Genomic DNA, 12877 nt, shown 5'->3' on the forward strand with positions numbered 1-12877 from the left:
TACTCAAAGCTCATAATTTCCTAACCATTTACTATCATCTACATTACTGATGGTTTTATACCTGTTGTCTCTTTAATGGTGAGAATAGTATACAACACTGTGGGACTACACATCTCTTCACAACACCACACTCGGTGATATCACACCAGAATCCTGAAAGCAGGGCATTTATCCCATGGAAATCAGCAAACACTACAACTCTGGGCTTGACTTATTGTTGATTGTCTCTAGACTTAAAACGATGGAGAAAATGTAAATAATGCAGGTTAAACTTAAAAATGTCACATCTATAAGCTGGTGTGCTATGAACAGCACAACGTTGGAGAAAATATTCTTCCAGTATTTGAAAAATATCTAATTCAATAAAGAAAATACTCTCTTCATTGACAAACAAGTGGAACGCCAACATAAGACTTTGTTGTTTTAACTTTCATCTTTCAACTTTCATCTGAAAGTTAAACTTTTATTTAACTTTTACTCTTTTGTGTAAAGAAAAATATCAACCAACATTCAGGTCAGTAACCGTATTTATTCATCAACTGCAACCACAGTTTGGCCATAGATAAAAGAGTTCTGTAAAGCATTCTGTAAGAATCAATTAGCTATATAAAATTTACAATAAAGAGTATCATATGCTCTACTATTATTTGTAAATTGTGTATTTTATTATATTAGTAAAATTTATAATAGACTTACGTTTGATTATTTATGCACACTTCTTCCTCAAAGAGCTGCTTGTTAAACATTTACCAGCAAGCCACTGCCTAAGCCAAAAACAGTTAACAGTCTCCTTGGCTTCTATCCTATAGGTCCACACCCTTATCTCAGACCTTGAGGTTACCATTCCCCTGTCAAGAAAAATACAAAGTATGTACAATTAAATCAAAAAGAAATAGTCCCTAAGATCCAAAGTAGATAATTTAATCGGCCTAATCCAGCCCTTCCTAAGAAGGCTGCCTCTCAAGTAGGGACAGCTTTAGGCTGATCTGACCACAGCTGCCCTGTGGAAAAGTAAAAGCAAATCCTAACACATGGCAGTCTTGGTACCACAGCCTAAAAAACATCCTCCTCTTTGATGAGCTCATATCCCATGGCTCCTTGGGGGCAGAGGGGTAGGAGAAGAGAACAAAAGCAGTCTGAATCTTCATGTCAAATCTAGTAATGTTTGGGGTACATAACAAAAGATCAGTGAGCACTTCCACCTTTTACCAAATGGAGTATGTGTGAACACCACGGCTGCTTACACAATTATTCTGAGATCATCATTACTTGTGACTTGAAAATGCTTTTGTAAAGGTGAAATAAAACACTATTACTAGACAAACAAGTATAGAAATTTTAAAAATCCCGTTATGTTATGGTCTTGTTGTTTGTTGACTCTCGCCAATGTCAATAACCAATACTAACCACTAAGAAGTGTCCCTTTGGTGCAGGAAAAAAACGCAGTGAAACTAAATATGAAAGTTTTCATACTTAAAAAAAAAATGGCCAGTCCTGGCTCTAATCAAATCAGATTAGTGTATTTTATTCTTGAGTCCTTGTCCATGTACCTATTCAATTTTTTACATACTTACAGTACTACAAAAAATTGTACGAGGTCTGTCTGGAAAGTATCCAGCCACTGTTAATCTAGACAGACCTCATATGTTCTATATTTTTCACTAAACATGAGTATTTTTCCATTTTGTTAGTTTTATTCCCTGCTTACCTTCTTAATAATTTTCCCTTTAAAAAAAAAAAGCAAAAGCCCATCAAATATCTGTTTTTACCTGAGTATAACAAGGTGGAAACTTTTGCTAAAGAGTCATCCCCCAATTAAAGGGAGTAAAATTTTTCATTTACGAAAAAACACAATTGGTGTAGATAAGAAAAAAGTCTTCAGAAAGCTGCTTTTGAGTGTCTTATTTATAGTATTGCAAAAAATAAATATACAAGACTTCTTTGGCCTCCAAATAAGAGATGAGTCAATGCTACCACCATAAAACATTCACATATCTACCCACCATAGAAGAAAAAATGGCCTCAGAACATCTTACAAGAAAATACAATGTTACAGGCTAGTCATGACAAATAATAGTGCTTTTATTTAATCAGTATGTTTTTGACAGCGAGGTACAGAACTGTTCCAGTAAGATCCCCCCTGTCCTTTAAAAAAGGAATGTGTGTGGTGAACAGGTCAGACTGACACACTGAGGAGGATGGAGGGGAGAAACCAATGAGCCTGGTGGCCTACAAGGTATGTATATAAGCCTTGTATTAATCTTTCACAAGTTGATAATTGTGTTGGAGAGATGAGGGTTCAAGAAGCAATAAACTTTAAACTAGCAAAACAATCTGGGAAAAATCAAGATTATTTGTACCTACCAGGTGCTGGTATCTGCATAGAAAGAATTTGTACTTTCAACCACAAAGACATTTATTATGTTTTATTTTTTGAGTTTTATTAGACTTTCTTTATGACTTGTTATCCTAGAGCAAAACTAAAGAACTCTTTGATCATAGCCCTCTAAATAAGAACACTGAGGTGTTGTTTTCCTATTTGACCCTTAATTATTAATTCACACCAGCTACCACCCCTTCATGAATCAAAAAGTTAAACACATTATTCATTAATATTAAAATCTAGAAGAAATCAAATGTCAGATTACTGTGGCTTCAGCCATAAACTTATTTCTATGATATGTGCAATTCCTGTAGGAGATGCTACTACGTTCAACAAGCTGTTTTCACTATATCAACAGAGAGGCATTAACCAGCTCATAAAAGCCTTTTTAATGTGCTAAACTCCAGAATTTCCTAATAAATTGATGTTTTTTAAAAGGAATCTCCTGTGAGGCTCTGGGGCCAGACTGCCTGCCTTGAACCCTTTCATTGCCACTTGCTAGCTCTGTAATCATAGACAAGTTACTTAAGGCATACTCTGTGTGAAATACAGGTAATACTAATACTTATTGGGTTGTGGTGAGGATTCAATGAGTTAATAGTACATATAAGGCATTCAGAACAATGCTTGGAATATAGTAAGTTAGCTATTAGCTCCATATTATTATATTTTCATGGTCAGCATACAGTTTAAAGAAAAGGTCTACATCTACTTAACAAGAACTAAATAATGACATAGCTAGAAAAACATTGAAATATCTACCTAGAAAATAAAAGTCCTATAATTTCCCAAGTAAAATACTTTTGTTTTTTATTTATCCCATATTAGCAGTTTTTCCATTTTTAAGACTTTTTTACAAAGTTATTCCTCGCAATATTTTCCAAAGTTGCAATGACTCATTCGGGAAATGAGAAAAGAAATATACGAAAGCTCTGTATCCCATTGAATACTGAGTTTTCCATTTTTCCCCAAGTCATAGGCTCACATACTTTCAGCTTACAGGAATAATGACTTTAATCATTCTCTAACTAAAATGGCTAAAATTGAAAATTTTAAAAGGAGGTATATTAGAGTTTGCTCTCAAAAACAGGTGCATCTATAAAACCTAGCATCCACTATCATTCTGCCACAGTTGTATCAAATATTCAAAGTATAAAGAGAATACCTGAAACTCATCATGATACTTAGTATTTAATTAACAAAACAGAATACATTCTTATCAGTAATAGATAATTGTGTCTACATGAAATGCCCACAAATAGCATAATGTATTTAGTAAGTACGAAAATCTAGTTAACCGTGGGAGCTGTGTAACCTGTGAAGAGCTACGTGGTACTAGCAGGTGAGTAAATTGGCCTCGGTAACTCAAATGTCCATTCTGAACCAATAAATTTAAAGACCATACTCACTTGACTTTTAGCATTAAAAATATTTAATGCTAAAACTAAAACTTGACTTTCACTTGCTCCTATAGTTTTGCTGGAGAGCCTGAAGATGATTATGACTGATTCCCTGAAAACAAATTTAACAGATGGTTCCTTGAGAACAAAACAATGAGCATGGAGATACACAAAGATACAATCACACACAAGGACATTGTCCAAAAAAATGTAGGGGCTAGAGAAGGGGTAAGAGAGTGGAGGAATTAAAATACATCTCAATTATATAAAGAATGAATGTTTATTCCTTTCTTTAGACCCCATGATGTGGCAAAGAACATTTTCTTTGCGAGTAGTAGGGGTCCTCAAACTTTTTAAAGAGGGGGCCAGTTCACTGTCCCTGAGACCGTTGGAGGGCTGGACTATAGTTTAAAAAAAAACTATGAACAAATTCCTATGCACACTGCACACATCTTATTTTGAAGTAAAAAAACAAATGGGCAAAAACACCCGCATGTGGCCTGTGGGTCGTAGTTTGAGGACCCCTGGAAAGTTTTCTCTGTCCAAGCAAATCCCCATGTGAGTAGCTTTCCTTCCTACTAAAAGTTTCTAAGCTTCGTTGAAATTAAAGTTATTGTTGTGATATGTACAGGTACTAAGTCAAGGTTTTGGAAAACTGAACCAGCAAGCTTGTATATTTGAATGCTAAATATTTGGTTACTGAATTTGGAAAAACCAGAAAAAAAAGGAGGGTTATAATTGGTAATGCAAAAACTTGGTTAAAATGTTATCTCTTTGATGAAGCCTTCCTCTCAACTATGCACATACTTTGATTATAGAACTTGCTACTCTGCACATAAATATCACTTATCCCGGGTTTAAGCTGACTGGGGGTAAGGGCTGTTGGCTATGCAGCAGATGTTCTCAACTGTTAAATGAATATATTTCAACATTTTACTTTTTTTCACATTTTAATAAATGTCTCACCCAGGATATCAAGTAATTCACGTAAAATAAATAGACACTTCAAAATAACACTTCCAGTGTAGATTTTTACCAACAAAGCAGGTCCAATATAGACTGTTATATACCATTCTCAGCTGTCTTTTCATTTGGCGTTAGTCCTAAATGATGAGATTACATTTTACTTCCCAGCCACTGTGGTTGGTCTCTTGTGCCAGTTTTGAATTTACTGTCTCTCAGTTTCAAATTTACCCTTCAATGCCTGCTCTGCAATTAGCAATGTGATTCTTGTAAGTATTTCTCCTTTCCAGCAAGCATGATGTTAAGTTTTCTCAGTAGACACTGCTTGTTTCTGCCAGTGTGTGGCTCTGGTCAGCAGTGTAGGACATCCGGTGGTGCTTTGACTTTGCTGGGTGCCCAAAGGCAACCCCAGTTTGGCCTGATGACTACCTTCTTGTGGTCTTCCCAACACAGACACAGTATGCTCTAGGCTTCCTGCCTGCAGTGGCACCCTCACCCCTCCTCAGCGTGCCCCAGCTGAGGCTCACCGGTGCCCTGGAGGGTTGCTTCCTATTCACCTGGCGACTATGGACAGGTCTGGCCTGGGCAACCCAATAAACTCTTAACTGATTGGACCTGACTGATAGGACTTTCAATATAGAAGTCTGGAACCTCTGACATTAACACTAAGGTAACTTACTTTTCTCAACGTGGACCAGAATCAAAGCTATTAAAGGTAAAATGGTCTATATCATTATTTTTACTCCTAGCAGCACTAAGCCCCTAATTTTTTTGTTTTATAAACTTCTATTTTTCTAAACCTTCCATTCAGAGGTACAAGTCGTAACACTTAACTTTAGTATTTCAGGTTAAGAGTAGTTGCCCGTAATGGGGAAAAAAGAAATCCCTGAATACTTTCTGCATACTTTTACCTGAAAAGCACAAAGAGAACCACTATATAGAAAATATAAATTGATTTTAAGATGACTATGGGGCAAACACAAACACATTAGTTTTATTAATGAAGAACAGCACATTCAGTTATTGTAGGTGGAAAAGACTATTTCTTCATGTGGAACTACATTTCAGCTGCAGTGTTACAACTTAAAAGGCTGTATCTCACAATGCAGTTGAGCTTGAACTTTGGTGCTGCACAGATTTGGGTTCAAATCCCAGTTATGGTTCTTATGAGCTTTGGCCAATTTATATAATTTGAGTTTGTATGTACAATCTCTGAGATTCTATGTGGGAGGTATATTCTACTTTGCAATCTTTATGCATACTCTCACAAAGAATTGAGGAAATTAAACAAGACAAGCACCACTAGGGTGATTAACTTTCCTTCTTGTTTCCTCATTTTATAGGTAAGAATATTGAAGCACAGAAATAAAGTTTTTGACAAGAGAGCAGTAATTTATAGATAAAGTTGAACTAGGCTTCAAGTACTTTTGATTTTAAAAGTATGCAAACTTGGGAAACAAAGTATGTACCTATGACCAGTAGTTCTATTGGGAAGGATGATAATTTATTAAATACCATACTACACAGGTTCCTGATAAACACCATTCTTTATTAAACAGACTGATGATGAGCCACTGATAAGTGCAATTTATATTAAAAATTTAATATATTACATAATATTAATACTTTATAAAGTGCTATCACCAATGTTATTTCATTTGATCACAACAGCCTTAACAAGATTTGCCTTTTAGTGATAGCAGTGATAAAATTTCATAAACTAAGAAATTTAAAAGATTTTAGGTGTGAAAAAAGGCAAATCATAGCTAATGATTTTGCTAGTAATTTCTCAACTTTTAATGAAAACTCATGCTTTGCTTAAGGGTCTGTATCATACCATAAAGGTTAAATTAACAGGTTTACAACATATTTACTCTCCCAGAAAAAAAAGGCTGCTTAGACTTGTTGCAAAAAAAGAAAAAATATGACATAAAATGTGAAAATGAACTTTATATGATCAAAGAAACAAAAGACTGCTACTAAGATATACTAATTATCTTTATACCTTATAATTTCAATTAAATGGTGCCTTCAATATTACAAATCTAAAGAAAACATACCTTCCTCACCCCCCATCCTGCCTGTCCTCTACCACCTGGAACCAATGGAGACACTAGAAATAAATTTTTAATATAAAACTATTTAAAATAATTTTATCAGACGACTATTGCTTTTTCCACTTATAAAAAGTTCAAATATCTACTTAAACCATTTGCTGTACGTAACTTATCAGAATCTTCCTCCTTTTGACACTGGTGAACGTGAGCCATGGAGGATTGTGTTTTAGATGGAAAATTATATCATTGTTGCTGCATTATCGATTGAACACACCCGCACCATATATGTATAAGACACCACAGCATGGTAACATGTTGAATATTACTCATTTTCTCCCTTCTTTAAAGACACTGACCTAGTGCAGATCCCTCATCAACTCATGCTTTCATCACAGCAAAATGTTCCAACTGCTCCTCTATGACTGCTGTCCTCTCTATTTTGACCTACTTGCCTTACAGCCAGAGTGGTAGTAAAGTAAATCTCCACTGTTACTTCAAAAATCATTAAAAGCTTTTCATGAATAACATCATAATTAAATTAATGGTCAACTCCTACCTGCCACGCACTTGGTTCTTTCATTCCTTCACTTCACCTGAGAAGCAATGTGTAAAGAGGACAAATTTTCCTTGAAAACTAAGATTTAAATAACGTTTTAATTCCTCCCCCCACACACTATCACTACAATATATCAGCTTGCAGCACCACCTATCTGTCAATGAAAGGTTAAGAACTAGTTTTACTTTTAGTAAAATGCCCATACAGCTGGCCTATACAATTTAGTGTCAACTTAAGTCCAAAGTAAAAAAAATCTAAAAGTAGTAAGTTCCATTTGACTTTCTATAAAATACCTGCAACCGTATATATAAATTTCTTAGTAATGTTTCAAACAAAGGAGTCTGGCCAGCAGTATACCAATGATTTTAATCTAGTACAAAATAATGAACAAACTGTGTGTGTAAATGTTAACTAGAAATTGCAACAATCAGGGAGAATAAGAGTCATTTTGACTTGTAAATTCAAGTATTTACTGATATTTTCGTGATAACTGGAGTATGTGTTTCCTTTTCCCTGGAAGTCTTCCCAATATTTTAGTTATTTTCCCTGTTTAAATGAGAAAAAAAGATGAACAGCTACAAAATTTCATTTTTTATATTCTCTCAGGGTGATCTCTATTTGAAACAAATTAGTAGCATAATGTGGAAGAGGCCTGCTAATGCAGCAAACAGTTGAAACCAAGTATGCCTACTCCTTTCTTAAATCAGCGTCCTTCTCTGATCCCACAGTTCAGCAGAATACCTTTTAGAAATGAAAACTTCCACAGAGAAGCCTAACTGGTATAGAAAGACTAGAGAAAATACTTTTAGTCAGAATGAACAAGCATTTGTACCAAAAGCTGAGAAGTCAAACCAGGAGAATCAGTTGATTATGTGAAAAGCCCTGCTGTGATATCCATAAAGAATTAAAATGTCTTAAATCTATACAGCCGTTTCTCCTGTGCGGCTCCCAACTCTCTAAGGCAGGCTGGGGGGGACAACAGCGCCCGTTTCACTTACAGGGAAACAGATGCACTACTGTTTCCGTGACAGTCAATGGAAAACAGCTCAAAGTCAGGGCTTATTTATGGCTGACTCACGTTCTATTCCTCAGATATAAAAATTATTTGGGAAAAGACCCAAACAATTTCAGTTAAAACTGACCTTGAAAATAATGTAACTTATAAAAATTATTTTGAAAATAGCATTGGTTATAATTTTCAGTATATTCTCTAACACTAAATATAAAAAAAGAAAAATAATAATTTTCAGTATAACTGTTAATGTGACAAAAGTTCTGAAGACTTTTTAAAAAATGGCTTAAAACTGAGTAATTGGATTTCTTAACAATTGCTATATTGGGGCACTAATTACTTTAGAAGACTCATTTATTAGGGCTTATAGTTCATCATGCCATACCATACAACTTATACCATATACTCTCTTCTGGTGATTCATGTCAGCTGACACTAACAGGACTCTTTCTGTGACTAGTTAATTAAATTACCATTAATTACCATCCAATTTAAATAGATATCTTGCCAGTTATGGCAGAGTTGCCAGAAGAGAAAAATAAGCTCTTCTAACCTTTACAATGATTAGTGAAAATTTCCTATTATCTTTTCCTTTTAAGAGACAGGGTTTCTGGCCGGGCGCAGTGGCTCATGCCTGTAATCCTAGCACTCTGGGAGGCCGAGGTGGGCGGATTGCTCGAGGTCAGGAGTTTGAAATCAGCCTGAGCAAGAGCAAGACCCCGTCTCTACTATAAATAGAAAGAAATTAACTGGCCAACTAATATATATAGAAAAAATTAGCTGGGCATGGTGGTGCATGCCTGTAGTCCCAGCTACTTGGGAGGCTGAGGCAGTAGGATTGCTTGAGCCCAGGAGTTTGAGGTTGCTGTGAGCTAGGCTGACGCCACAGCACTCACTCTAGCCTAGGCAACAAAGTGAGACCCTGTCTCAAAAAAAAAAAAAAAGAGAGAGAGACAGGGTTTCTGCTCTGTCACCCACACTGGAGTGTAGTGGGCTGATCAGCTCACTGTAACCTGGCACTCCTGGGCTCAAGAGATCCTCCTGCCCCAGCCTCTGGAATAGCTGGGATTACACGTGCGTTCTACCATGTCCGGCTAATTTGTAATTCTCCAACCCTGGCCTCCCAAAGTGCTGGGACTACAGGTGTGAGCCACTGCGCTCAGCTCATATTACCAATGGAACAAAAAGGACAGTTCTCATCTCTTTGGCTTCATAAGTCTTCTTTTCCACTCTTTTCAGAGTTTTACATTTCCTATCAGTTACTTTCCTAATGTCATACTAATTTTAAAATCATTCTTTCCTTCTGTAGAGTCCCTTCTGAAATGCTCTAGAAAAACACTAAGTAAACTTCAGTGTCCTAACATTTAAAATACAAAAGAAATTTCTGTATTATCTCACATTTTATTGCACAATACAAAATTGATTAAAATGCATTAAGAAACATTTTGTATTTACATTAAAACTAACTTAAAATGGCAGAATATAACAGTTTATTTAAATATATTCCAACTCAGGATGAAGGTAAGCAGTTTATTTCAAAAGGTTTACATATTTTAGCTATAGTTTTTCATTAAACTACACAACTTTTTTGAAACATCTCTCTCTTCATTCTTGCTTCTGTTATTCTATTCTTCCATTCTTTAGAAGTTCACAGTGTTACAGAAGTGAAATATAAGATAGAAACCACTCTAAAACATATGGCTTTATATACATAAAAAATTCAATAATGTTGCCACAACCCCTAATATAATGTGATCCTTATTGACTATTATCCAGAACTGTACATATTAAATTGTTCAAGTATATCTAGAGCAGTGCTCATAAAAGTGAGGTCTCACTGCTAAATTAATGGGCATCTCTCTGAAGACCACTTACTTCAACTCCATTAAGGTAGAGTTCTAACAATTTTTTCATTTTACAATGTATCATACATTCTTAAATATCCTAAAATGCTCAAATGAGCCAAATATATAATTTGATTTACATCTAGTTTTTAATACCCCTTTTGTACAGCACCAGAGGTTAAAAATAAAATCTGACTAACCAAATGTTCTCTTTTTTTTTTTATTAGTTTATTGTCATTTATTTCTACAACATTAAACCCAAGTTGAAAATGAAAACAACTTGGGTCAAATGCTTTCACCTTAAATAAATACACATTTCATTCACTTCAAACTTAAATACCTGGTTGTTTTTCTATAACGTTATGTTTCTTGGTAACAGCTACTGAATTAACTAAGCCAAAGACCAACTTCTCATCTTTGAGGACTAGGCAAGTAGGATAGGATTCTCTAGGTTTGCTTTAAAACTTTCAAGAAACCTGGTTGCCAGTTCATCATCAACCACTCGACTGTCACTGGACATTGTGACTGTTACAAGCTGGCGCTGCTGTAGTGTGGCGTTCCCCTCTTCATCCTCAGTGAGCTTCAGCACAGGTCGAAATCTCCCAACAGCCAAGATGCAGGCCTGAGGCGGGTTGATCACTGCAGTAAATTCATCGATGCCGAACATCCCCAAGTTGGAAATACTAGAGGGAAAATGAAAGCTCTGAAGGTGACCCGTCCTTAACCAAAGTACTTTCCTTTAAGCATGTAGTTTTACTTAAAAACTTTGCTACTTAACTTTATACTAAGTTACTCAAACAAAGAACATGTAGCAACACACATACAAATATCATATCTACTATCAAACATTAATTAATTCAGCATTGAACTGGAGTACCTAGGCAGTGAAATATGGCAGGAAAAAGAAATATACAGTGTAAGTACTAAAAAAAGAAAAACTTATTATTCACAGATAAATTAATTGTATACATAGAAAAATCTAAGACTCTACAGATAAACTAGTAAATTAATATGTAATTTAGCCAAGACATCAGACAAAAGATCAATATACAAGAGCTGTCTGGAAAGTATCCAGCCATTGTTAACGTAGACAACATATTACATGGCTGGATACTTTCTGGACAGCCCTTGTAAAAATCTGTTTTATATCTACAGTCATGTGCCGTGTAAGAATGGACTTCATAAACAATGGTGGTCTCATAAGATTATAATGGAGCTAAAAAATTCCTATCAACTAGTAACATTAGAGTTCTCATAAGGTCATATAGCAATTATTTCTTTATAAATTTAGTCTAAATGTACAGTATTTATAAAGCCTACAGTAATGTCTTAGGCCTTCATCTTAGGCCTTCACTCACTCACTGAGTCACCCAGAACAACTCCAGTCCTGCAAGCTCCACTCACAGTAAGTGCCCTATATAGATGTACTATTTTTTACCTTTTATGCTGTATTTTTAATGTTTAGATATTTAAGGATTTACCACTGAGTTGCAATTGTCTATTCAGTACAGTAACATCACATAGGTTTGTGATGTTTGTGATAGGTTTGTGATCTCCTAGGTTTGTAGCCTAGGAGCAATAGGCTATACCACCTAGGTTTGTGTAAGTACACCCTGTGATGTTCAAACAACAATGAAATAGCCTAATAATGCATTTTTCATATCCCTGTTAAGTGATGCGTGACTGTATATACAAGCTGCTATAAATAGAAAATGAAATTTAAAACCAATAGCATTTATAATATCAAAAACCATATATAAAAGAATAATGAAACATATACAAGACTTCACAGAAAAATTACAAAACTGAAAGAAATCAAAGAACTGAACAAACAATGATACTTCTACATCAACTGGAAAACTCAATACTGTAAAGATGTTAATTCTCAAACTAGTCAAAATATTTAATACAATCCCAATCAAAATTTCAGTAAGGCAGTATATATGTGTGAAAAATGATAAATTAATTTTAAAATTTATTTGGAAATACTAAGAGCCAGAATGCAATTTTGAGGATGAACAAAATTGGAAAACTTTCATTACCAGATATCAAATGTTACATTTTGATGGTAGAAAACAAGGACAAACAGACCAGTGGAAAAAAAGAGAGAACACAGAACCGGACAAACATACATATGGTCACCTTCTCAATGCTATGAACAGAAGAAACCTTTCTCAATATGATGTTGTTTTAACTTAATATCCATATAGGGGAAAAATTAGAATCTTGACCTTTGCATTACACACAAAATCCAATTTTAGATGAATTATGATATACACATGCAAAGTAAAGTTGGAACACTTCTAAAAGATAACATAGAAGAGTAACTTCATGATTCTGGGACATAAAAAATTCCTAACTGAAAACAAATAGTACCAACTATAAAGAAAAATACTGATAAATAGTAATTCATTAAAATTCAGAACTTCTTTCATTAAAAACATCACCAAAAGATTCCCAAAAGTAAGCCACAGAGTTGATAAGGTATTTGAAATACCATATAGCCTACCAATGTCTGTGTATCTGGGAATAAGGAATCTGATGAATAACTTTTTTACATGGACACAAGACTTCAAAAGGTACTTTACCTGATGAGTTACCAGATAGGTATCCAAATGGCTGATAAATGAAAAAGTATGCAATATCATTAATTTGCACTTCC

The 12877-nt window shown here is 34.8% G+C and overlaps 1 protein-coding gene across 2 annotated transcripts in view; it reads right to left on the reverse strand.

Moving 5' to 3' along the window:
• Positions 1-8707: 8707 nt before the first annotated feature.
• The window catches only part of PDHX (pyruvate dehydrogenase complex component X), a 61443-nt gene continuing 57273 nt past the window's right edge, over positions 8708-12877 (reverse strand). For both annotated transcript variants that reach the window (XM_012755413.3, XM_020286516.2), the window contains exon 11: positions 8708-10898. In XM_012755413.3, coding sequence (XP_012610867.2) covers positions 10640-10898 — 259 coding nt within the window. In that variant the 3' untranslated portion in view covers positions 8708-10639. The remainder of the gene's footprint in view (positions 10899-12877) is intronic.

The sequence above is a fragment of the Microcebus murinus genome, chromosome 4 (assembly GCF_040939455.1).
Source record: "Microcebus murinus isolate Inina chromosome 4, M.murinus_Inina_mat1.0, whole genome shotgun sequence".
Classification (NCBI taxonomy): domain Eukaryota; kingdom Metazoa; phylum Chordata; class Mammalia; order Primates; family Cheirogaleidae; genus Microcebus; species Microcebus murinus.